The sequence below is a fragment of the Pan troglodytes genome, chromosome 1, assembly GCF_028858775.2.
Source record: "Pan troglodytes isolate AG18354 chromosome 1, NHGRI_mPanTro3-v2.0_pri, whole genome shotgun sequence".
Classification (NCBI taxonomy): Eukaryota; Metazoa; Chordata; class Mammalia; order Primates; family Hominidae; genus Pan; species Pan troglodytes.
Genome location: NC_072398.2, coordinates 185,316,465 through 185,343,517, shown reverse-complemented (window position 1 = coordinate 185,343,517; position 27,053 = coordinate 185,316,465). Strand labels below are relative to the sequence as shown.

Here is a 27,053-nt window from a genome sequence, read left to right as displayed (position 1 = left end):
TTTGGGGAGAGCCTTAGCTCCCTGGACAGCAACCACAGGGCTGGGCAGGTCAGGAGAATGGGTGGGGAAACCTCGGCCGTTTGGGAGGAGCCACTGGCTTGAAAAAGTGTTACAAAGTCTGAACGTGGGCAAGTCTCTCTCTAATTGTAGCTTGGTTTCCCTGACTATTAATAAAGAGGAAAAAGCAGCTGCCTCCTAGACTAGCTGGGCCCTTATCACTTACTACATCATTGGTCATTTAATAGCCTCTAAAAGGCAAGTGTCATCTTTTTCATTGCTGTACTCCCAAGTGGATGTAACAGTTTGTACCATTCTCCAATCCAGAGAACTACCTGGCAAAGGAGGCACTCTGACCTTTCCAGCATTCTGCCTGAAAACCATGTCGCACCAGGGATAGCAGTCTCTCCCTAACTCCCATTCCCTGATTCCTCATTTTTCAGCTGTAGACAAAGATAATCAGCACAGCCCAAGAAATGAAAGCTGTGGGCGAACAGAATGAATCTATCAGATGAGGGAATCAAGTCCAGAAAGAAACCCCTTCTCTCTCCCAAGATTGGCCAGAAGCCAGAAAGACCCTGAACTGTTGGTGAAATTCTTCACTCCACTCCCACTCCCAAAATATATGGAGGAGCTCTGAGGTGACCGCATATTTCTTAAGAAACCCTCTTTACTTTTTTTTTTTTTTTTTTGAGATGGAGTCTCGCTGTCGCCCAGCTCACTGCAATGAGCTCTGCCTCCTGGGTTCACGCAATTCTCCTGCCTCAGCCTCCCAAGTAGCTGAGACTACAGGTGCCCACCACCACGCTTGGCTCATTTTTTGTATTTTTTAGTAGAGACGGGGTTTCACCATGTTAGCCAGGATGGTCTCGATCTCCTGACCTCGTGATCCGCCCGCCTTGGCCTCCCAAAGTGCTGGGATTACAGGCGTAAGCCACTGCGCCCGGCCAAGAAACACCCTTTTCTTTTCTTTTTTTGAGACAGTCTCGCTCTGTTGCCCAGGCTACAGTGCAATGGCAGGATCTCAGCTCACTGCAAGCTCTGCCTCCCAGGTTGACACCATTCTCCTGCCTCAGCCTCCCCAGTAGCTGGGACTACAGGCACCTGCCACCACACCCCGCTTTTTTTTTTTTTTTTTTTTTTGAGACGGAGTCTCGCTGTTTCGCCCAGGCCGAAGTGCAGTGGCACTATCTGGGCTCACTGCAAGCTCCGCCTTCCGGGTTCAAGCCATTCTCCTGCCTCAGCCTTCCGAGTAGCTGAGACTACAGGTGCCCATCACTGCGCCCGGCTAATTTTTTTTATATTTTTAGTAGAGATGGGGTTTCACCGTGTTAGCCAGGATGGTCTTGATCTCCTGACCTCGTGATCCGCCCGCCTCGGCCTCCCAAAGTGCTGGGATTACAGGTGTGAGCCACCATGCCTGGCCGAAACTCCCTTTTCTAAACAAGACAGGGACTTAAGACATTTCCCTACTCAGTACCTAAAGCCAAGGTATGACCCACCAGCAGCAAGTTACAAAGTGTTCAAAGTATGTCATCTCAGTTCAGCTTAATTCCAACTGACATAAAGAGTACATTTTTAGAAATATGTTTTCAGAAAACAAGTAAATGGCAAAGCCCAAATCGAAACCTCCTTTTCAACAACTAAGTTTGTCCCAATTTTCAATGGTTAAGACTTTTGACTGGTTGACTTTACAATGGTGCAACAGTGATAGGCATTCAGTAGAAATACTACTACCATTTTTTTTTTCCCCCTCAAGAGACAGCTTGTAGTTCTCTAATCTCCTGCTCTAGGCCGAAGAGGCGGGAGCAGGATTGTCATCCAGGCTGGATTGTAGTGGTGCCATCATGGCTCACTGTAGCCCTGAACTGCCTTGGAATCAAGCAATCCTCCTGCCTTAGCCTCCCAAGAAGCTGGGACTACAAGTGTGTGCTACCACGTGGACCTGTCTATTTTGTTTCTGTTTTTGAGACAGAGTCTTGCTCTGTTGCCCAGGCTGGAGTGCAATGGTGCAGTATGGGCTCACTGCAACCTCTGCCTCCTGGGCTCAAGCAATTCTCCTGCCTCAGCCTCCTAAATAGTTAGGATTACAGGTGCTTGCTGCCATGCCTGGCTGTTTTTTTTTTTTTTTTGAGACAGAGTCTCACTCTTTCTCCCAGGCTGAGTGCAGTGGCGCTATCTCAGCTCACTGCAAGCTCTGCCTCCTGGGTTCACGCCAATCTCCTGCCTCAGCCTCCCGAGTAGCTGGGACTACAGGCGCCCGCCACCATGCCTGGCTAATTTTTTGTATTTTCAGTGGAGATGGGGTTTCACCATGTTAGCCAGGCTGGTCTCGAACTCCTGACCTCAGGTGATCCACCCGCTTCAGCCTCCCAAAGTGCTGGGATTACAGGCGTGAGCCACGCCTGGCTGGACCTGACCATTTTAATGTTTTTGTTTTTTATAGAGACAGGTCACTGTGTTGCCCAGGCTGGTCTTGAAACCCTGTCCTTTTCTTAGATCACTGTCTATTCTCTCCCCTACTGGGCTGGGCACTCCTTGCATCCTCAGAGCCTTGCATAATGCCTGGGACATACAACAGGGGCTTAGAAAGTATTTGTTGAATGGGCCGGGTGCGGTGGCTCACGCCTGTAATCCCAGAACTTTGGGAGGCCGAGGTGGGTGGATCACAAGATCAGGAGATTGAGACCATCCTGGCAAACACGGTGAAACCCCGTCTCTACTAAAAATACAAAAAATGAGCCAGGCGTGGTGGCGGGCGCCTGTAGTCCCAGCTACTCAGGAGGCTGAGGCAGGAGAATGGTGGGAACCTGGGAGGCGCAGCTTGCAGTGAGCTGAGATCGCTACTGCACTCCAGCCTGGGTGACACAGTGAGACTCCATCTCAAAAAAAAAAAAAAAAAGTATTTGTTGAATGAAAAAACCTGCTTCCTTCACTAGCCATTCAGCTACCATCATCCAACTCTCCCCCAACCCCCACTCCAAGTTCTTATTTAGTAGGAAAACATAACAGACTTCCCTTAAAATACATACACTGGTAAATACATGGGCACTAAAAAACAGTTTCAGGAAAAAAAAAAACTTGGTTTCTGACTTTATTACTGGTAATTTATTGCACAGGTTTTTCTGCATCAAAAAAGTATCTGCTAAAATAGAGAAACAGTTGTGTCTGAATTCACATTTCCCCCCAACTTCTAAAAATATTTCCCCTAAAAAAGAATCCACTCATCTAATTTTAAAGAAAATATACTTCTTACACAAGACAATCCAAACTGATGCAAAATATTTATTCCAAGTTAGTTATTTTATGCAGTAGTTTCCCCCTCGAGACTTGTGATAACCACATCTTTTAAATCTGTAAATAATGTTATCAAAATAATCTTAATCTTTGAAATCTCACAAAAATTTATATTTTACAATCCACCCTGAATATCAAGGCTGCAAGAATAACACAACATTTCCTATATCCAAATATTTTACAGCTGTACCCAAAAAGGAAAAAGAAAAAAAACAAAAACAAAAAAACAACCAAAAAAACCCACATATGCTTGGTTAAGGGCTAAAGTTACCCGAGCAGCCAAAAATAAAATAAAATATCCAAATTATTAGCATTAATTTAATACAATTATAACTTCAATAGTCACTTTGTCATTGACAATGATTGCTTGATCACAGGGGTGAGTGCCCCAAGGGCTGGTAGTAGAAGCTGTTGCTGCAGACCAGTGTCTCCTCTTCCCTGCACTGCCAGCTCCTACCTGTGCATCGCCCCATATATACTGGGTGTGTATGTGTGTGTGTGTGTGTGTGAGTGTGTTTAAAAAATCTGTCCCACCACACAAACTTCTATTAAGCAGATAACAGGGAAGAACAACAACAAAAGCAAAACAAGCCAATCGCTCTCTCTTTGGGATATGATTATTTCCCTTGTGAATGAAGTATTCAACAACATAAGAAAAGGAAAAGAACGATTTCTTTTGTATACTCCCTAAACACACAGAGTTTACTGGGTCAGATTTAACTGTGAGCATTTATATGCCTACTTCCAGGCATCGTCATCTGATGTTTCACTGCTACTGGTTTCGGTGTCTGAGTCCTCAAACTCTGCTTTGCAAGTGCTTCTCCAAGGGGAGAACAGGCTGGAACTGCGGCTCTGCAAGAAGCCATTCTTTCCAAAGCCATTTCTTCTCAGCTATGGTTAGCATGGGAGAGAAAGAAAAAAGAAAAAAATATCAATGACTGTACTGACCCATAAGCCCTGGGAAAGGCCAGGCCTCAATTCAATTCTAGGTAGAATGTGGGGCGGGGGGTGCTTCTAAGAGACCCTCTGAGATCTCTTATAGCAGTGCTTTTCAAATTTTAATTTACGAGTCATCTACGCATCTTTCAAAAATGCAGATTCAGATTCAGAATGTCTGGGATGGGGCTTGAAAGTCCTTATTTCTTTTTATTTATTTATTTTTTTGAGACGGAATCTCGCTCTGTCACCCAGGCTAGAGCGCAATGGCACAATCTTGGCTCACTGCATCCTCCGCCTCCTGGGTTCAAGCGATTCTCCTGCCTCAGCCTCCCAAGTAGCTTGGATTACAGGCGCACACCACCACGCCTAGTTAATTCTTGTATTTTTAGTAGAGATGGGGCTTCACCATATTGGCCAGTATGCTCTTGAGCTCCTGACCTCGTCATCTGCCTGCCTCGGCCTCCCAAAGTGTTGGGATTACAGGCGTGAGCCACTGTGCCCAGCCATAAGTCCTTATTTCTAACAGAGTTCTAAGTGTCAAGGTCTCACATCAGCTTGTGCCATGCCCCTTTTAAGGACTTGGCCAATTGTGCTGTAAATACAGGCCACCAGAAGTTCAAGGATTTTTATAGAAACCCCATTTGTCTTGTTCACCCTAAGATCTAGCAGTGTTTTATTCAGAGAAAGAATCCAAGCAACTGCTGGATAAACTGACACAAGCTATTTAGCTTCTTAGCTCTGGCCAGAGGACCAGGAAACTACAATGCAGATCAGGAAGCAGAGGAAGGTGAACCTGCTTCCTTAAAGACCAAGAGCTCAGACCATAACTCTGGAACACTGCCTTGTGGTTCTGATAAGGAGTTAGAGCTGTTAGGATGAAAGAGCATACTATTTTTTGGAATCTGCTAATCACTGACACTTGGTTTTTGTATCTAATACTGGGGATCCTTATTTCCCAGGCAAATTTAGGGGCCCCACTACATTTCTACTAAGGTAATCCCCCCCCCCCACCCAGATCTTTCTCTCACATTAAACTTGCTCCCTCAGGGCAAGAACTGTCTTGACTCCTTATTCTCCTGGTTACTAACTGGTCTCTAGGAAGAAGGTTTACAACATACCTGCTCTGTCTTCATGTGGAACTCTTTGAGCTCATCCTCTGTGAGGGGAAGGCAATTCTCATCGTTTTCAGGATATTCCTGCCAACCCATAGCTTTCAATAACCTGGTGGACGCAGAAGGACAGGTAAAGAGAATACAACATCACTAAGCCTAAGTGAACAGCCCACCACTTTTCACAGAAAAGTTTTCTGCCCAGGGGCAATGGATGTTAAAGAAGGAATTTTGTTTTCCTCCCTGTGGGACAAGCTTTAATTGTGGCTACCTGGGTGCTGTAAATAAATGGAGGCTCTTCACAGTTGAGAGAGGAAGAGCTAAAGAAGAGACAGTAGAAGCAAAACCAAGACAGTGTAAGGAAGAAAAGAGAGCACTTGCAGTCTGGCTTTTTTTTGGGGGGGGGATGGAGTCTCACTCTGTCACCCAGGCTGAAGTGCAGTGGTGCAATCTCAGCTCACTGCAACCTCCGCCTCCCGGGTTCAAGCCATTCTCCCATCCCAGCCTCCCTAGTAGCTGGAATTACAGGCGCACACTACCATATCCAGCTACTTTTTGTATTTTTGGTAGAGACAGGGTTTCACCATGTTGGCCAAGCTGGTCTCAAACTCTTGACCTTGACTGATCCACCCACCTCAGCCTCCCAAAGTGCTGGGATTACAGGCATGAGCCACTGCGACCGGCCTGAAGTTAAAAGTATTAAAGTATTGGAGAGTAGATTGTGGAAAAGATGGCTGAGTTTGAGAGAGAATGCTTGATGAGCAACAGGCCAACCTGGGGCATACACAGAGAACAAGTTATGACTGGGCCACTTCTCTCTGCATGTGGGACCTATCTATCTGAGATATCTTCTCCAGTATGTTCAAGGTCCTTAAAGGTCAGACACTGCATGCCCTGTGATGTCCTCCTCACTTACCTGTGCTCTGCTTCTAGAGAGTGTGAGAGAACCTCCCCTTCTTCCACTACAGGGAGGGAAAGACCATTTTGATGACAGCCTTCCTCCCCATTTTCCTTTGGTTCAGGTGTGCTGTTGTCCTCCAACTGCAATAAGGAAAAGGAAGGACACAGTTGGTTTAAGGTTCCTTTGTAGTAATATAAGCAACCTATGAAATCAAGGACTCACGACCCAGGAAAGTGTTTTCCAAAAGACAGCCTCAGCCCACAGATTTTTTCCCCATTTACAAATGAGGACCTGCTGCATCAACAAACTGATTCTAAAGTTTTAATGAAAAGGCAAAAGGTCCAGAACAGCCAACACAATACTGAAGAATAAAACCAGAGTACTGATATTACCTGACATCAAGACTTACCACAAAAGCTAGAGTAATTAAAACAGTATGGTAACAGTGCTCATAAGAGGTGTGGGGGGAAAAAGTGTGGTACTGGCAGAAGATGACACAAATAGTCCAATGGGACAGAACAGAGAGCCCACAAATAGATAACTGATCTTTAACAAAGGAAATACAATGGAGAAAAGATAGTCTTTTCAACAAATGGTGAGGGAACAATTGGACAGCCACACTAAAAAAAAAAAATCAATCTAAACAAAGACCTTACAGCCGTCACAAAAATAAAGTCAAAATGGGTCACAGACCTAAATGTAAAACACAAAACTATAAAACTCCTATAAGGATAACATACAAGAAAACTTAGATTACCTTGGGTATGACATTTATTTATTTATTTATTTGTTTATTTACTTACTTATTTTTGGAGATCAAGTCTCACTCTGTTGCTCAGGCTGGAGTGCAGTGGCGCGATCTCGGCTCACTGCAACCCCCGCCTCCCATGTTCAAGTGATTCTCATGCCTCAGCCTCCCATGTAGCTGTGACTATGGGTGCATGCTACCATGCCCGGCTAATTTTTCTGTTTTTAGTAGGAACGGGGTTTCGCCAGGTTGGCCAGGCTGGTCTCAAACTCCTGACCTCAGGTGATCCGCCCACCTCAGCCAACCAAAGTGTTGGGATTATAGGTTTGAGCCACCGTGACTGGCCTACAATTAATTAGGCTGGATTTCATTAAAATAAAAAAAATTTCTGCTTTGCAAAACACTCTGTCAAGAGAATTAAAAGACAGTGTAGTTGCTCACACCTGTAATCCTAGCACTTTCGGAGGCCAAAGGTGGGAGGACTGCTTGAGTCTAGGAGTTTAACACCAGCCTGAGCAACATAGCAAGAAGCTATCTCTGTAACAAACAAAATATTAGCCAGGCATGGTGGCACAAGCCTATAGTCCCAGCTACTCGGGAGGCTGAGGCTGAGGCATAGCTTGAGGAGGGGAGGTCGAGGCTGCAGTGAACTGTGATCATTAATGCCACTGCATTCAGCCTGGGCGACAGAGTGAGACACTGTCTCAAAAACAAATATGGCCGGCTGGGCATGGCAGCTCATGCCTGTAATCCCAGCATTTTGGGAGGCTGAGGTGGGTGGATTACCTGAGTTCTGGAATCCGAGACCAGCCTGACCAACATGGTGAAACCTTGTCTCTACTACATACAAAAAAAATTCCAGAAAATAGTATACTCTTTCATCCTCACAGGTCTAATTCCTTATCAGAACCACAAGGCTGTGTTCCAGAGTTATGGTCTGAGCTCTTGGTCTTCAAGGAAGCAGGTTGGCCTTCCTCTGCCTCTTGTTCTGCACTGTAGTTTCATGGTCCTCTGGCCAGAGCTAAGAAGCTAAATAACGTGTGTCATGTGGTGGCACATGCCTGTAATCCCAGCTACTTGGGAGGCTGAGGCAGGAGAACTGCTTGAACCTGGAAGGCGGTGGTTGCAGTAAGCTGAGATTGCTCCATTGCACTCCAGCCTGGGCAACAGAGTGAAACTCCATCTCAAAAAATAAAATAATACAAATAAATAAATATGGCCACATGTGGTGGCTTATGCCTTTAATCCTAGCACTTTGGGAGGCTGAGACAGGCAGAACACTTGAGGCCAGGAGTTCAAGACCAGCCTGGCCAACATGACGAAACTCCATCTCTACTAAGAATACAAAAATTAGCTGGGCGTGGTGGCGGGTGCCTGTAATCCCAGCTACTCAGGAAGCTGAGGCAGGAGAATCGCTTGAACCCGGGAGGCGGAGGTTGCAATGAGCCCAGATCGTGCCACTGCACTCCATTCTGGGTGATAAGAGCGAGACTCTGTCTCAAAATAAATAAATAAGAAAGAATGAAGAGTCAAATCACAGACTTGGAGAAACTGTAGTCAAAGACACATCTAATAAAGGACTATTAACTAAGATATACAAAGAACTCTAAGAACTCTTAAAACTTAGCAATAAGAAAACAGACAACCTCATTAAAAAATGGGTAAGGGACCTGAACAAACACATCAACAAAGAAGATACATAGATGGATGCTCCACATGATATGTCATCATGGAAGTGCAAATTAAAACTACACACCTATCAGGAGGGCCAAAATCCAGAACACTGATAATATCGAATACTGGTGAGGAGGTGTAGCAACAGGAATTCTCATTTATTGCTGGTGGGAATGCAAAATGGCACAACCACTTTGGAAGACAGTTTGGTGGTTTCCTGACAAGCTAAACATGCTCTTACCAATATGATCCAGCAATTGCACTCCTTGGTATTTACCCAAAGGAGTTGAACTTATGCCAGCACAAAAACCTGCACATGGATGTTTACTGCAGTTTTATTCATAGTTGCCAACACTTGGAAGCAACCAAGATGTACTTCAATAGGTGAGTGATTACTAAAATAAACCCGAATTTAACATTTTTGCTGAAAAAAGGATTAAACTCACTTTACTATGTGGTCTAGAAGGCAGTTACACCTACAGACAGTATCTCTGTACATTTAAAAATCTTGCCACATCTTTATCCTTTAAGAAGAAGAAATCACGTATGTATCAAAGGAAAATTCCTAGGCTACCCCCAGAAAAGGCGGATGCTCTTACATCTTCCAGCTTGTCACAGTCTCTGTTCTCTGAGAAGTCTCCATTCCGGTCATCCTTCAGAGTTTTCAGGAACTCACTCTTCCTGTCGGTGGTTCGGCGGGTCAACTTGGTCAGACGAGAGGAGCTGATCTCAATTGGAGGGGTGGTGCTGGAGGGACTCTGGGCAAATACCACAAACAGGTTGCTCCTGACAGCAAAGAGCAAGAACTGGGGTTCTCTTCTACTAAGTGCTGACTTCAAGAATCTGGTAGCCTATTTATCACTCTGTCTTAAACCAAACAATCCTTTTATTTAAGCAGTTCAAACTTCAGTTTTGCAGGGTTTATATAGTTAAGAGCAGCTGGCTTACATGGCACCTCTTTGATCTTTCTACAGACATCAGCAGAATGCCAGTCTAACATAGGATGACCTTGGTCCACCACAGAGCATCTATCCCATTTAGCCACTGCCCACTTTTGGATGCTAACAGAAAACATCAATAAAGAAACTATTCTCAGCTAAATATAGCTACAAAACAAGTGTCACAGCTATACATATTACACTTGTTATCTAAGTGAACGGGAAATGGCAATTTCAGAAAAGACTGTCCTGCTTCATCCTCACTCACCTCTTTGGGAGAACTCAGAGCTGCACCACTAGCCAGTACCACTGGTTTGGTAACAGAGATTGGACTGGTAAAAGCAGACTCCCGGCTAGAGGAAAGGGATCCTGACTTGTGCTCCATCCTGTTAGCTTTCCATGCATTAGGCTACACAGGGTGAAAGAACAAATCAGTCAGAACAAGCACACAAACAGAAGCTCAGCTTATAAAATCATAAAGCAAAGAGTGAAATGTTACATGAGAACATAAGTTTCCAGGGCTTACCTGTCTTAACATGTTTGGGAAGTATGCAACCTCTTTTGGAGGTTAGGCACTTCAAGGAAAATGGTAGATGGGATACAGAAGAGCCACTGGACATTAATAGTGACTTCCCAAAAACAGGGCTCTAGTTCAATAGTTCAATGAGTTTGGGAGGTGCCAGGGTGAAAAAAGTTCAACAAGGTTCTTCACTGTGCAATTTCTCAAAGCACTTAACTGCACATAAGAATTTGAGAGGCAGTTATGCAGCATTTTCCTAATTTATTGAATCCCAAAACTTTTTTTAGTAGTGTTTGTTAACTTTGGATGTAATCCTGATAGCCCACAAAGTGCATCACAAAATTGCTGCTTTCCAGGAACTCTGATGGCAAAAGGCTAGTTCCAGGCCAGGGTGGCTATTGTAAATGGTTGAACAATCCTGATTTATTTAGTCTGGAGGCCCGTCTACTCAACTCTGCAGGGTCTGGGCCCATTCTGTCACTCTGGCCATAACCCCAAGTATGATAGAAAGCTGGAATACTGAGTTACCACACTGTCCAAGGAGACCAAGGAAGATGTGGCAAGCCAGTGGAGTGGTGCTGAAGCAAATGAAAAACTTCCAACTTATTTTTCCAGAATGAAACACTTAGAAATGAGGACCTCCAGGACAAAGGGGCCTGAGTGAAATGGATTCCCTTCCTGGTTGCTTTCTTGATTGATGGGTATTAAAAGAAGACACAATAATAGCTTTAGGAAAGGAATTAACTTTACTATCTACCACGTACCAGGTGATGGTCAGACTGTTTTATTTAATTCTTAAACCAATCAGGAATAATAATTGTTACGCTGACTTTTAATAGAGGATGACACTGACAATAAGGAAGTTCCACAATTTGTTCAAGGTTATTCAGCTAGTAAATGAAACCACCTTTCCACTATCCCAAAATGCCTCCACAAAGAACAAGCAAGCAGATAAGAGAAACGATGACCCAACCAGAATGAAGATTAATTTTTTTCTTGCATTGATAAAAATCTAAAGATGGTTGCTTGTGTCAGGTTAACTCTCAAAGATGATTTGTGGCTTCCCCTGAGTTGTAGTCACCAGATGTCCTGTCTTTAAAACAATGTCACTCCAGAGCACAGAAACACTTGGGTTTCTGCCACAGTAGTACAAAAGATTTACTCTGTTACATACAACAGAATATCTATGTCTGTGCCAATTTTATTTCAACTTAATTTTCAGTAACTTAAACCCTATGAGATAGCTAGACTACCCCCTGGAAAAATCATTATGCCCCACACCTGTTTTTATTAGATGATTATATATGTAAAAGTCCATTAAAGTGAATTGTATAACCAGTTTTTTTTGTTGTTGTTTTTTAAATGTTCTCTCCTTTTCCTCTGAATTCTGAATCAACCCTAGCTTGCTCCACTTCAGAATCTTCTTCTACTGGACTAAAAATTCTAAAATCACTGGGCTCAAACTTTCTCCCACCTCCTCTGCCGTTTGCCCCTCAAGTTCAAAGGAATGTCCTCCTCCCTTTCTAGCATTTTGTTCTCTTTCGTTTTGGGTTTATCAAATATGCTAATCCACCTTATTGAAATTAGGAGAAAAAGGCCAGACTTCTTATTTTCCCTCAATCTTATATACCACCTTCTTATTGCCAAACTTCTGAGTAAGTCAGTATACATTATCTTTCACTCGTTCATTAACTATTTACTGCTTAGTTCCCTGCAATACTCACCTCTATCCCCAATTTTAGTAAAACTCTTTCATAAATAACCAAAACTTTCATCCTTATATTACAAAGGCCAGCTCTAAAAAACCTGTCTTCTTTGGGAAATGCGATATTGCTCATTATGAATATTTTCTGAACCTGTCCCTTTTTCCCTTCTTGATTTCCTGATGCTTCACTCTCTCAGTTCTCTCTTTACCTCTTGAATTCCCTTCTTTTCAATGGATGTAGGTATACTAGCATTCCAGACTCAGTACTCTTCTTCTTCTGTAGTCTGTTGAACTAGGTGAATTTCATTAGAAAAAGCAATTACTTATAACTGTTTCAGTTTAAAATGTTAAAACTGTGTAGATAATATGTAAAATTGCATCTCTACCTACTTTAACTTCTCTCCTGTTCTTTTTATACAGGCCTCCATCAAGTCTGACTTCCCCATTCACTTTCACATACCAGCCATACCGAACCAATATGGTTCCTTTACTCCAAACATACCATATTCTGCATCCATTTTCTGGTTAACAACAGGTTCCCTCTGCCGAGAATGCCCTACCTACTTGCTTTCTAATGAACTACCGTACTACTGTTTTTAAACGTCCACTTACTGGGTAATTAGGATGTTTCAAAAACTATATTCCAAGTACTTGCTCCAATTTACGGTCAAGAAGAGTTTAGCAAAATCTAATAACTTGCTTAAGATCACAACCCTAGAAAGTGTCACAAAGATTTCAACTTAGTTAAGTTTGAGTCAAAAGATTAATTTCTCAACTTCCTCTTCTATTCTTCATCCTTCAAGACAGGAGGCATTCTGGAACAGTAGAAAGGGCCCTGGTTTTGAAGTCAGACCTGAGTTAAAAGCCTGACTCTATCACTTATTAGCTATGTAACCCCACAGTGTGTATTCTCTATATCCCAGGATTAAAAGAGTAAATGCTTTAATATGTGTAAAAGCCCTAACCAAGCAACATAGTAAGATGTCAACAAATGGCAGTTCTCTTTCCTTTATCATGTATTTGAATCCCAGTTATCCGTAAAGACTTTGATGACCCTCCCCAGGCAGAGAAGCACAATTTTTTTCAAATAACTCTTTCTTCACTAGACAGTAAACTCTTTGCGATTACAGGCCAAGTATTATTTTGTGTCTCTAGTGACACAGTGTTTACTACTCAGATACTCAATAATTATTGCTAATGTTTAGATAAAATGAATGGATACATCAACATCTGCTTATTAGTTATCTTACCTCTTCCTCCCTGTAACATCTCATATCCTACGTACCCAGAACCACAATCACATTTCCTGAAACCTGACCTTCCATATTTACCCCAATTTTCCCAGGAAGAATGTCTTCTGTTTTCTTTTGCTGCCTAATTTGCCTCCCACTATCTGCCATTACCACCTCTGCCAACTGTTACCATCTCTGCCATTCTCTGCCAACTGTTACCATCCTCTTCAAGCTTCAAGAGCAGCAGCCTTTACATTAGTTTTCCAATCTTCATTCTACCCCTGACTCACAACAGGGCTAAAGTGATCTTAAGTTTTGTATCATAATTTTTATCCTTGTAAAAATTTTTTTACCTTTTGATTTATGAGATCATTGAGGACACAATGACATTTTCTTACTCATTTTTATATTTTCTGTAGTCCTGCAGAATGCTTGCAGACATCTTAAAGTAACACTTAAGAAAGTCTTTATAAACTCTCAAGAAATGGGACAAACATAAGTTGTGCTGGCAGGTTGGTAACAATAGCTACCATTTATTGGCACTTATTATATGCCAGTTTTAGGTATTTCATAAAATTTTCTCATTTACTCCTCACAAAAAAAAGGGGGGCATTGTTATGTCTATTTTATAGAAGAAGAAACTGAGACTGGGAAGTGAAGAAACTTGCTCAAGGTCGTAAGATGAAGAAGGTGTAAGGTGGAATCTGTCTATTCCATAGCCCGGCAGTTAACTTCCATGCTCAGCTGTTTCTTTGTAATAGTTGCTCTCTTCACTTGAATTCACATTCTTTCCCTTCTACATCAGAGGAAAATAAACCCTAAGTATCCTAAACCCTTTTCAAAGATAATTGTACTTGTCAATTAGTTTTATTCCCACATATTTCTTCTTGGCCCAAAATCCTTTAATGATCTCTTCCAAGTACAGTTCAAGTTGCTTCCAGTGGCTTCTTCCAACAGACTTCCTCATCCATTCACTTATCTTTTCCACTGCCTATATTCTATCTAGTTCCTTTTACTGTCAAGGTTAAAAGGTGCCACTACCTCCACATATTTCCAAAAGCCCTTGAAATACTGTTTCAGCCCTACTTTATTCCCTAAAAACATCAACTCAAAAGTCTCCTAAGATAATCACTAAGGTTTTTTCTCAGTTATTTTCCTCAACTTGTTACCCCTGTTGCTATTGCAAACTCACCCACTTGTATTTCTGTGAGAGTTTACCATTTTTTTCTGAACTAGTTTCTCAGTACTATCCCATTCTTTACTCCTCTTCTATCCTCTTCTCTTCTTCCATCCTCTTCTCTTGTATATCTAATCTACCTTGAAAACTCCAATCATTATCACTAGGATAGTAACTCCCAGTGAATTTATCCAGAGGGTGAGCACGGTGGCTCACGTCTGTAATCCTAGCACTTTGTGAGGTCAAGGTGGGAGGATGCTTGAGCCCAGAAGTTCGAGACCAGCCTGGGCAATATAGTGAGACCCCAATCACTATTTTAAATAAATAGATGAAAGAAAAGAAAGAAAATTATTCACAGAGAGGATGGCATGCGCCAGAAGAATAATTTCTTCCCGGGTAAGAGAAAAAAGGGGCAATAAGATGCAAAAGATGGATTAGAGTTTGGCTATGAGAAACTTCACAGACCTCTGCTTACTCTGCACACTGACTATAGGACTAGCACACTATGACCCATGGGCCAAATCTTGCCCAAGGCATTTCTGTATGATTCATGAGCTCATACTTATTTTTACATTTTTAAAGAGCTGGAAAAAAAAAAGGCAATGTGTAACAAAAATCATATATATCAAGCAAAGCCTAAAATATTTATTATCTGGCCCTTCATAGAAAAAAATTACCAATCCCTGCCATACATTGTTTGGAGCCACTGAAGGAATTCAGGAAGGCATGTGATATATTCAATTGTTTTGGGATGATCATTCTGGCAGTTCTGTAGGACACAGAGACATGAGAAAATAGAAAGGTATACTAGAATAGTAAATGTGAGAAGACAAAGTCCTGAACAAGGACAGCATAGAGAGAATAACAGGGACTTTGTAATTCCTTGGCTGAGGAGAATGACTAAGGAGGAAGAGAAGAGAAGTAGCCAAGATAGTCAAGCTGAGTGATTAGGATGTTGTTGCTATTACAGAAAACCAGAGGGGCCAGGTGTGGTGGCTCACGCCCATAATCTCAGCGCTCTGGGAGGCTGAGGCAGGAGGATTCCTTGAGGCCAGGAGATAGAGACCAGCCTGGGCAACAAAATGAGATTCTGTCTCTACAAAAAATAATTAAAAAAAAAAAAAAAATGGCTGGGCGTGGCGGCTCACGCCTGTAATCCCAGCACCTTGGGAGGCCGAGGCGGGCGGATCACGAGGTCAGGAGATTGAGACCATCCTGGCTAACACGGTGAAACCCCGTCTCTACTAAAAATACAAAAAAAAAAAAAAAAACGAGCCGGGTGTGGTGGCGGGCGCCTGTAGTCCCAGCTACTCGGGAGGCTGAGGAAGAATGGTGTGAACCCAGGAGGTGGAGCTTGCAGTGAGCTGAGATCGTGCCACTGCACTCCAGCCTGGGTGACAGAGCGAGGCTCCATCTCAAAAAAACAAAACAAAACAAAAAATAAAATAAATTAAAAAAATAGCCAGGCATAATGGCGTGCCCCTGTAGTTTCAGCTACTTGGGAGGCTGAGGTCACACTGAGCCATGATTGTGCCACTGCATTCCAGCCTGGGTGACAGAGTGAGACCTTGTCTCAAAAAAATAAAGAAAAAGAAAAAAAAAAAAAGCAAAGAAAGCTGTATACATATAACAGGTACTGAATGAATATCTGGTGACTGATTCGGCAAGAAAAAACAAATTTATTAATGTTTTCCTGATTTATTCCCAAACCTCTCTTGTATAAGGTTCTTGCCCTGATTCTAAATCATACCTTGGAAGGAGGTGGTACAGGCTTAGGAACCAGGTTCTTATAGACACTTGGAACCACGGATGATAATTTGTTCCCATTTGCATGGTGAGATCCTGGTGAGGTGAATGCAGCAGAGAAGGCAGCAGCAGGATCCTCTTTGGAAACTTTTTTGATAACTAGCATCTTGGAGGGTTGCTTGGCACTAGGCGGGTTTTCTGTGAAGTACAAGAGTGGAGAGACAACAGAATGTCAAACCTGTTGTGTAACATGAAGCATAGTTTATACAAAGGCCTTAGTCAACAAAACAGCTGACAGTTGAGACAGAGGGATTAAACATTCCCTGGTATGCACTTAATAGACACTCTCAAAAGTGAGACTACTCAGGAACTGTACAAAAAAATGCAGCATATGAGGAACTGGATACTAAATTTATAAATCAGCCAGAAAGTCCAAAGATGTTAGCAGTCCTTCAGGGGCACAATATGTCTGATGGACAGTGTGATCAGTTAAGCATGAACCAAACAAGAATAAATCCAAGGGCCAGGCTCTGTGGCTCATGCCTGTAATCTCAGCACTTGGAGGTGCTGAGGTGGGCAGATCACTTGAGTCCCAAGAGTTCGAGACCAGCCTGGGCTGGCAAACCCTGTGGCAAATCCCCATCTTTACAAAAAATACAAACATTAGCCAGGCATGGTGGTGCACACCTGTGGTCCCAGCTACTCAGGAGGCTGAGGCGGGAGAATCACTTGAGCCCAGGTCGAGGCTGCAGCGAGCCATGACTGTGCCACTGCACTCCAGCATGGATGACAAAGTCAGACCCTAACTCAAAAAAACAAAAACAAAACAAAACAAAAAAAACCACCTAAAAGTAGCAGCTCCTGTCAGCATGAGAATAGAGAGAGATGAGGTAATCAGGGATTGGAGTCTGCCATGAAACCCTCTGATGAGGCAAACTGGAGCAAAGGTATACACCATTAGCAAAGAGGAGAAGGTACATCGATCAATCTTAATCCTACAATACTGGATTCTAAACCCATCATTTAGATATGTTAAAGACTTCCCATGTTCATGGCTATCAACATGTCTAATGAAGAAACCAGGAGAGTCCAATTTGTAAATGCCAAAGATCCCAATGCCACAGATGAGGTTTGGTTTGAAATACAGATTCCTATCGCACCACTGCACTCTAGCCTGGGCGACAGAGTGAGATTCTGTCTCAAAAAACAAAACAAAACAAAAAACCACAAACATATATATACACACACATACACATAAACACACACACACACACACACGAATATTTAAACATACATATATATGAATGTTTAAGAATATATTGTTATGGGCTGGGTATGGTGGCTCACGCCTGTAATCTCAGCACTTTGAGAGGCCGAGGCAGGCGGATGATGAGGTCAAGAGATCGAGACCATCGTGGCCAACATGGTGAAACCCCATCTCTACTAAATAACAAAAATTAGCCGGGCATGGTGGCATAGGCCTGTAATCCCAGCTACTTAGGAGGCTGAGGCAGGAGAAAAGCTTGAATCCGGGAGGCTGAGGTTGCAGTGAGCTGAGATCTCGCCACCGCACTCCAGCCTGGCAACAGAGTGAGACTCCATCTCAAAAAAAAAAAAAAAAAAAAGTAAGTGAAGTAGCAATGTTAATTAAGTTACTTTTCATGAACTTTTTCTACTTAAAATCTGCTTCCATGTTGGCTACGGTGGCTCATGCCTGTAATCCCAGCACTTTGGGAGGCCAAGATGGGTGGATCACTTGAGGCCAGGAATTCAAGACAAGCCTGATCAACATGGTAAAACCCTGTCTGGACTAAAAATACAAACATTAGCCAGGCATGGTGTAGTCCCAGCTAGGGAGGTGGAGGCTGCAGTGAGCTGAGATTGCACCACTGCACTACAGCCTGGGCAACAGAATGAGACTGTCTCAAACAAACAGACTAACAAACACCACCACCAAAACAACTGCTTCCAAATTCACGGTTCTATAAGCTCTCAGTTGTCTGTATTTTGACTCTACTACCATGGTAACATTTCAGTGGTGTTTGGGGGTTGGGGGTTGGGGGGTGGGGTGGGGGGCAGAATAACCCGCTACAGTCAGATGTTAGTTACCATGGGCAAATGCATGAGATGAGAAACAAGAGATAAAAAGAAATAAGGAATCTTTGCTCCCCTCCCTGCTAAGAAAAAATTTTAAAGTTGTGCCTTTAAAATGGCAAAATCTACCTACCCCATACTCCAGAAGGTGTCCCAATAGGTCTGCATGGCTGATGCTGTTTGCCAGCTTCTGGATTCAAGGAAGGCTAGGAAAAAAGGGATATGAATGGTTGATACAGAAAGCTGATCATTTTGGCACTTTTCACAAAGTAGCCATCACCATGGAACCTATCAAATAATTACATATTTTACATATTAGCAACACTTACTAATTTGACACTGTATTCAGAAACGTAACAAACAGAAAATATCAAAACACAAAATCAATAGGTATTATGTTAATATTAGGTTCTGAGTTTCATTTCCTTTGATATAAGGGATTTCATTTATTTTAAATAAACAGACTAAATGTGCGAATTCCCACTTTCCTATAGGATATGTATGCCAAATAAGGAGGCACTGAAAGTTAGATGAACAAGAATGTGGATCATTTTCCTCAGATTAAAGGAGGACAATGTGGTCAGTGAAATGTATAGTATTCATTGCATTTCTAAGATGGGTGTAGGGCAGGGGCAGACCATATGCCAAGGACTGTGCTAGAAATACAATAAAGAGCCCCTGTCTTCACACGGGTCACAGTTTTGCTATAAAAACTTCTAGACAAGTTAAGTACAATAAAAGGTTACAAGGACGATGAAAAAAATTCATATTAGGGAAGAAGGAGTACTCAGTAAGAAACATCAATTCTACTTGAAAGAGAAGTGCTATCAGAAAAGGCTTTACTAACAGGTGATTTAAGAATCCTTAAAGATGAATTCCAAAGCTGGAAAATCGGTAATTCCAGGAACAGAAAGCATTAAAAAGAACAGAATATTCAGGTCTGCAAATAGTTCAGCATGAGTAGTGCTAGGGAAGGAGGGGACCCTTCTGTGGGGAAAGAGGTATCTGGCAAAGCAGGCAAGAGCCAGCTTGTGGAGGATTTCTTAGGGGAGATTAAGTTTTATTCTACAGGTAATGAGGATCCATCTTTCATGCAGTTAACATTATCTAATTATCAACTTACAACCGTCACTCTAGTAGCAGCTTGAAGGATGGATCTGAGGTATTTAAACATCAACTAAGAGACCATTAGGAGATCAATTCCATAGTCCGGGAGGGTAATAAAGGTAACAGAAGTAGAGAACGAGATAAGGGAAAGGGCAGGGAAGAGTTAAGAGCAATAGACTAGACTTAATAACTAATCGTATGACACTGCTGTCCTAGCCCAAACTTTACAATCTGGTAACAGGGTAGGAAAATGGCTTTTTTTTTTTTTTTTTTGTGACAGAGTGTCACTCTGTTGCCCAGGTTGGAGTACAGTGGCACAATCTTGGCTCACTGCAACCTCCACTTTCCAGGTTCAAGCAATTCTCCTGTCTCAGCTTCCTGAGTAACTGGGATTACAGGTGCGCACCACCACACCCAGCTAATTTTTGTATTTTTAGTAGAGACAGGGTTTCACCATGCTGGCCAGGCTGGTCTCGAACTGACCTCAAGTGATCCACTCACCTTGGCCTCCCAAAGTGCTGAGATTACAGGCATGAGCCACTGTGCCCAGCAGGAAAATGGCTTTTCAGCACAATTGCCTGTGAACATTATACAAACAACAAAAAGACACCCAGGCTCCACTACAGAGCTTCAGAATCAGAATCTCCAGGGGCAGGGCCTCTAGCAGGTATGTATTTTCCAAGCAATCAAGGTGAGAACCACTACAATAGGAGAACAAGCACAAATGCAAATGAAACTACCAACTCTCTATATAAGTGGACAAATCAGTGACAGATTTTCAAGGACAGGTAAATACATTCCTCTAGATGGAGTAGTAGAGGCAGAAGGAGTACCCAGCCATAAAAGCTGTGGTTGTTTCCTTGTTTCATTTTAATAGGCATGTTGTACCCAGGGTTCTCAGAGACAATGCTCCTATTTATACAGTATCTTTGATCTCTTTCTACTGTTTTAAAAAATACAGTTTTAAAACTTGTAAAATATAAACAGGAAAAATATAAAACAAATGAATAAGTTAATGGGTAAAAGTTCTTTTAAACACTACATGGTTTAAGCAACATAACATTACCAGACAAACCAGAAAGACATTACAAATCTCATTAGAAAAAAACCCCAAAACTACTCATACTTATGGTGATCACTGCATTTTTTTTTTTTTACTAACCCATTGTGTCTCCCTTGACACTATAGTTTTGTCTCCAAAAACAATCTCAACTTTCAATCAATTTTTAGAAAATCTTAAGCCTCTTTCTATAAATTGGTAGTTGGTTCTAGAGGTTACAGAATCCTTAGTGGTTTTGTATTCTTCCATTAGGAGACACACACAAATAACATGTGGTTGTGCTTCTTTTAGTGATGCTGGCAGACACTGGTGCTCATAGCCTAAAACTGTCAGCTCAATACAAGATGCAAAAACAATGATCTAATTTTACAATTCTTTATAAAGTAGTATACTTCCATAAATAGGAACTTCCCCTATTTGGCGATTCAACAGTACAGTTCATATAGAAAAAATATCATACATGCTTGTTCCTAAGGTGAGGTAGGTACCATTGTGAATTCACAGATTTAAATCCAATTTGATGTGATTCAACCCTTGTCGTTATTATTATTAATTGATGCATAAAACTGTCCCATGTTTGGCCTATGGAACCCTCTTCAATTTGGCTTCTAAATCCTTTTGCTACAACCCTAAGTAGTTCTTTACTTCTTTGTTATCTAGTTTGAAAAAATATTCCAAGCTCTTCTTTTAAGTATGCTGTCTGGATAAACTATTTCAAGATCACAATCCAGGCAGTAGAGCCACTCATTGCTATGGGGTTGTTCACTGTTTTTATGTCTTTTCAGTGGACAGAACCGCCTAGAAGTATGTATTTTTCACTCCAAAGCTAAAACACCTCATATCTTATTACTGATATTCCCAATTCAAACTGAGTACCCTTGTGGATTTTACGGAACATCTATTTTATGTTTTTATTTCCTCCTACAAGAATCCTGATTCTCAAGCATACAAAGGATAGAATATCATATTTAATTGCTTTATCCCATATTATGCACAAGTTTCAGAATAGCAATGTCAGTATTTCACCAGTGACCAAAATGTTTTGTTTTGTTTGGACATGTTCTCCCCATCTTCCCACTTTAAAAAAGTTATACTATGTCCAGATTGTGAGATCATATAACTATCACATGCTAACTCTCTTTTAACCCTCATTTCTTCTTAGCTCTACAATTAACCATACATTTAATATTTACCACCATTCCTTTTGTAATCTTTCTGGTTAGTTTGTCAGAAGCTTGGAAAAGTCTTGGGAACGATATTCCGAAATTTTTTGTTTTTTTTTTTTTTGAGGCATTTTATTTGTAAATATGTATTGCATCCCTAGAAACAAAATCCAAGGATTTTCCCTCCTGTGTGTTTTCGTCTTGCTTCTTCATGGTCCATGATACCAGCTAAGGCTGTCAATATGACGAAGTCAAATGGTTGGGATAGAAGCAGATTGTTCTGCCGTTTTTCTAGATCTTTGAGTTGCAAATCAAAGCTGGGGCTCTACACTTGTTTAGCCTGCCTGTGAGGTTCACAATTTTCCCAGCTCTGTTATCATCAATGATTTCAAATTTGCCAATGTAACGAAGCTTCATCATCACAGCTAGAAGTTGGACAATGACTTGGGAGCATGGCCTAGTAAGAACCGGCGTTTCCCTCTCTTTTCGGCATCGGTGATACTCTTGAGAGCAACAGGTAGGATGTTCACACACACCATTGTGGCAGCGCGAAACAATGCCTCCCAAAGTGCTGCAATCACAGGCATGAGCCACTGAACTGTGACTACGTGCTATTTCTATTTTCTTTAAAGATCTTTTTACTTTGTACTAGTCAATCCTTCATTACTCCAATCTTGCTATAGTTAACAATTCCTTATATTAACTTTCTCTATTCAAACTACTGTGTGGTTTGAACTCCTGACTGGTCCAGTCAGATCCTTCATACCTTATCCCAGAGCCCCTGTATTTACTTGTTATTCCATTACGGAACACTACTCCCGATTAACTGCTGCTCTTCTCAAATATGCCCTACGAGCTTTCCAGAAAAACGGTTGGCTCTGCTAGCATTCTTTATGCTGTCAGGTGCTCTGCTGCTTCCCTTCAGTTCCCCCTGCACAAATGCTAGTATTAACCAAGCCTCTTATATAGATTTTGGTGGTTTGTCCCTATCCCTTTACGGGTTTGTGGGGAAATATCATTTTGCTTTGACGTAGATGGCATCTGTAGATTTTGTTGGTTCCTCAACTCTACTTGCTTTGTCTTATTTTTAACTTTACCTTAAAATAATTTCAGGGCTGAGCACGGTGGCTCACGCCTGTAATCCCAGCACTTTGGGAGGCTGAGGCAGGCGGATCACTTGAGGTCAGGAGTTTGAGACCAGCCTGACCAACATGGCGAAATCCCGCCACTACTAAAAATACAAAAATTAGCTGGGCGTAGGGGTGCGCATGCCTGTAATCCCAGCTACTTGGGAGGCTGAGGCAGGAGAATGGCTTGAACCCAGGAGGCGCAGGTTGCAGTGAGCCAAGATCGCGCCATTGCACTCCAGCCTGAGACACAAGAGTGAATCTCTGTCTCAAATAATTTTGTGCAGGAAACAAAAGTTTTCACTGCAACCTGTTGCATGAGATCAGGTATGGAATTTTCTACTTGTGGCATGACATCCACACTCAAAAAGTTTTAGACTGCAGATGCTCAACCTGTATTAATATTTCACATTTGCTTCCCCATTCTTTCTCCTGAACCATGTGCAAGTTGCAGGACTTGATGCCACTTACCCTTAAATATGTATTTCCTTAAAAGGATATCTTTTACATAATCAGAGTAATTATTAACACTTATACATACTATTATCTAATCTACAACACTTATTCAAATTGTCCCACTGATGTTTTAGCAAAAGAAAATTTTTGCAAAATGGTTTTGCCTCACCCAGTAGTTAATCTAGGTTTACATGTTGGTTTTAGTTGTCATATCTCTAGTTCTTTAATCTGTAGCTTTTTTTTTTTCATGGCCTTAACATTTTTGAAGACTACAGGCCAGTTATTTTGCAATTCTTTTGTAGAATCCTCAATTTGGGCTTGTCTGATGTCTCCTATGATTAGATCCAGGCAATGCATTTCTGGAAGGAATGTTATAGAGGTGATGGTGCATATTTCTCAGTGCCATCATATCAGGAGGTTTAAATCTGTTTCACTACTGGTAATTTTAATATTTTTTAATACTAAAATTTTCATACAGTAAAATGTACACATATAAAATATACTCAATTCTATGAGTTTTTAAAATGCTAATACCTCCCTAACTTCTTTGAAGATTATTAACACTTCCATCAACCAGAAAGTTCCCTTCATACCCTTTTTCCCAGTTAATCCCCACTGTGCACAGGCAACCATAAAACCATTCTGATTTTCTTTCCCATCATAGATTATTTGGCTGTTCTGGAATTTCATATATAGTTTTTCTACAGAGTCCTTAGGATTTTCATTTCACCTGCAAACACAAAGTTTTATTTCCTCTTGTTAAACTGTATACATTTCTTTTTCTTGCCTTATTGTACTTGTTAGGACCTCCAATACAATGATAAATACAAGTGATAAGAGTAAACATCTTAATATTGCTCCCAATATTAAAGGGAGCTCTGCTTTTACTGGATAATTGGGGAAGATGAAAAAGCTGTAACCAATACCGCTGGCATCCTCTCAGAGTCCCTTCTCTCCACCAATTTCTTACTCCTCAGGTTTCAAACACATCCAAGTCTCCTAATCCTAGAAAACTCTACCCTCACACCTGGCTCTTTATTGTCCAAAGAGTAGTGCATCATTCATCACCAACTTACTCTCTAACCCTTACAACCACACTTGTCACTTTTGAAAGGCCATCCCAAACTGCCAGAGTCAAAGCTCTCTCCCATACTTAGTAACAGCTACCATTTAAAAATCTGTGTTCCTGTCTATATCATGTACTTCAAAAAAGCAAAAAACAAAAACCTATCTGTCAAGGTCTGTGCTGAGTGGTTCACAAACATTCTCTAACAACTCAGGGACAATTAGGACTATTTAACTTGCCCAGGTAACAATATAGGACTGTTAATTACACGAAACCAATATGATTTTAAAATAATTTTCTAATTATACATACATATGGTATAGAAAAAAATAATATAGAAAATCTACGCAAACAATCAGGTCCCAAAACATCTTCAATTTGTGATTTTTATCTATCTACTTTTTCTTGGTATACTTGTTCCTTCTTCAGCTAACCACTTCTCAGTCTCCCTTACTGCTAATCCACAGGTTCTGCTCTACACCTCCCTTCTTTCCAATGTATTACTCTCCTTGAGCGATTTTATTTATCCACAAACCTCAACTATTATCTCTATTTTCAAGTGCACTTCTCTAGACCTAACCCATCTCTTTGGCATCAAGAATTTGTTTTCTCCAACCAATTCTGCTCCTTCTGCTTTCTCTCTTCAAGTTAATTACATATTATTCATCAAGTCACTTTGGATAGAAATCTTTAGGAAAATTTGCATTACCTTCTTTTTTATGTAAAGAAAGCTCAACAGTATACATTTAATCCAATTGGTGGCAAGTTCTTTAGCCTTTGCCTTTTTGAGCTTGGCAATGCGAGTCACAGACTTGGGACCCAGGACATTGCCTCCCCAGTGATGGCAGATCTCATCGTATCTGTCATTGTAATTGATCCTGATAGCTTCCACCAGCTTAGACAAACCTCCTTTGTCTTCCAAGTTAACCTGTGTGAAGGCAACCAGTGGTGCAGGTCTTTCTGTGGAGTAGACATCCCACTCTTGACTTCCCCTTGATAATGCAGTAAGGGACCCCCATTTTACGACACAGGGCAGGTAGAAGACAACCAGCTTGATGGGATCCATGTCATATGCAATCACCACTAGCTGAGTCTTCGTGTTCTCCACCAAGGTGGTGAAGTGCTGACTCCTGCTTGAAAGACAGGTGGTCTCTTACTGGGGACATCCCCTTTGCTGGCAGCTTTCTTCTCAGCCTGGGCCAATAGCCTCTGCTTCTTTCTCTTGCTTTGTCTCTGATCTGTACTTGTGGGCCAGCTTAAGTAGCTGAGTAGCTGTTTGGCAGCGCAAGGCCTGGATGAACTGGTTAATCGCAGGAGGCATTTTCAGCTGCATATAGAGGATGGCTCTCTGCCGCTGCAACCTGATATAGCAGGGCCATTTCACAAAGCGGGTGAGGTCTCTTTTGGGCTGGGTGTCCCGTCCAATGCCAAAATTCTTAGGCCTTTTCTTAAACAGCGGATTCACCACTTTCTTGGCTCTGCTTCTTGACGACAGCAGGGGCCAGAGCCAACTTCTTCCCCTTGCCCTTCTTTCCTTTCGGCATCTTGGGTGGCGGGAGGAGAAGAAATCTTATTTTTGACTCTTCCTTCTCTAATTAACAATACCTCAGTTCCAATCCTTTAAGTTTAGTCTCCAAAACAAGGTCTTTTACAAACTGAATTTCCATTAACAGAAAAATGGATAAATAAATCAAGTGTATTCACACAATATAATATTTGCTATAGAGTAGTAAAAAAGATCTAGAGCAAGGTTTGTCAGCCATGACACTACTAACATTTTAGCCTGGTTAATTCTGTTATGAGGCTGTCCAGTGCGTTTTAAGTGTTTAGCAACATCCCTGATCTCTACATATTAGATGATATTAACACTAACCCCAGTTGTGACAACAAAGATGTCTCCATATAATGCCAAATATCCCCCAGCGGGCAAACTTGCCCCTAGTTGAGAACCACTAAGCTAGAGCCTCATGATTCAACACATGTAAACTTCAAACAATTTTACATAAATAAGAGAATTACAGTACGAATTATTCATATGAAGGTAAAAAATTGCACAAATTGATAAAATACAATGTTTGTATCATTCCCACTGGGAATGTCACAGGACTGATAATGAAGTTTCTAATCAAACTATGCTAATCAGTAGCATACTACCCAGTTTAAAAGGTACAATTACTTCTACTTTACTCCACACTATTTCTTGTTTGCTACAATCTTCTCTTTTTCTTATTGAAGTACATAAGAAATCAAAACTATTGGGGATTCAAATAAATTAGTCTTCTATATGCACAGTTGGCTATGGTTATAATATTAGATATACTCTAAATATTTCATTTCAGATACAAATTATGTTAAAATCATTATGGGTTTATTTAATCATAGAATAAAAGTATTAAAGGAAAGTTGTTTTTTAATAAGAATATACTGTAATTGCTGCATTTTTTTTTTTTAAGAGATAGAGTCTTGCTTCCACCTCCGCCTCCCAAGTAGCTGGGGCTATAGGTGCACGCCACCCATGTCCACCAGCTCTGTTGCTAATGCTTTCATTGCTAGTTTGATATGAATTTCATCAAGTTCCTTAAGTGTAATGAGCAACATACATTGTTTTCAAATCATTCCCACTGGTCTTTCTTGGATTTGCTTGTAATACAAGTTTGCTGTATAAATAATAAAGATTACATTTGAAATTGTAGTAATTTCTGGACTATTTGTTATCTAGAACATTCTGGACAAATATTCAATATGTAAGGGCAGTATAGACCTTCCTGAGGATAAAGTTTTGAAGAACAGTCACCTGGGAATAGGAATTCACATTAATATATAATTTACAGCAAGGACCCCAGGTCACTTCCTAGACTTGAGGGTAGAGGAGCTAATGCCTAAATTTCACTCCTCTTTAGGTGACTCTACTAACTGATGAAATGGCTATAACAGAAGTGACTGATCGATGTGCTACTTAAAAACAGCTAGAGGCTGGGTGCGGTGGCTGTCTGTAAT

At 41.4% G+C, this 27,053-nt stretch overlaps 1 protein-coding gene across 18 annotated transcripts in view; it reads right to left on the bottom strand.

Annotated features, from left to right (window-relative positions):
* Nucleotides 1-3,262: 3,262 nt before the first annotated feature.
* GPBP1L1 (GC-rich promoter binding protein 1 like 1) overlaps nt 3,263-27,053 on the bottom strand; it is a 59,009-nt gene continuing 35,218 nt past the window's right edge. For 12 of the 18 annotated variants that reach the window (XM_054682638.2, XM_063802513.1, XM_054682631.2 and 9 more), the window contains 7 exons: nt 18,211-18,283; nt 15,988-16,181; nt 9,872-10,012; nt 9,265-9,423; nt 6,259-6,383; nt 5,352-5,454; nt 3,263-4,185 (listed from right to left, as the gene is read on the bottom strand). In XM_054682638.2, the coding sequence (XP_054538613.1) occupies nt 4,033-4,185; nt 5,352-5,454; nt 6,259-6,383; nt 9,265-9,423; nt 9,872-10,012; nt 15,988-16,181; nt 18,211-18,283 (948 nt within the window). In that variant the 3' untranslated portion in view covers nt 3,263-4,032. Of the gene's footprint in view, nt 4,186-5,351; nt 5,455-6,258; nt 6,384-9,264; nt 9,424-9,871; nt 10,013-15,987; nt 16,182-18,210; nt 18,284-24,765; nt 25,601-27,053 lie in introns of all 18 variants that reach the window. The other 6 variants (XM_063802527.1, XM_063802525.1, XM_063802518.1 and 3 more) reach the window with 1 other exon arrangement.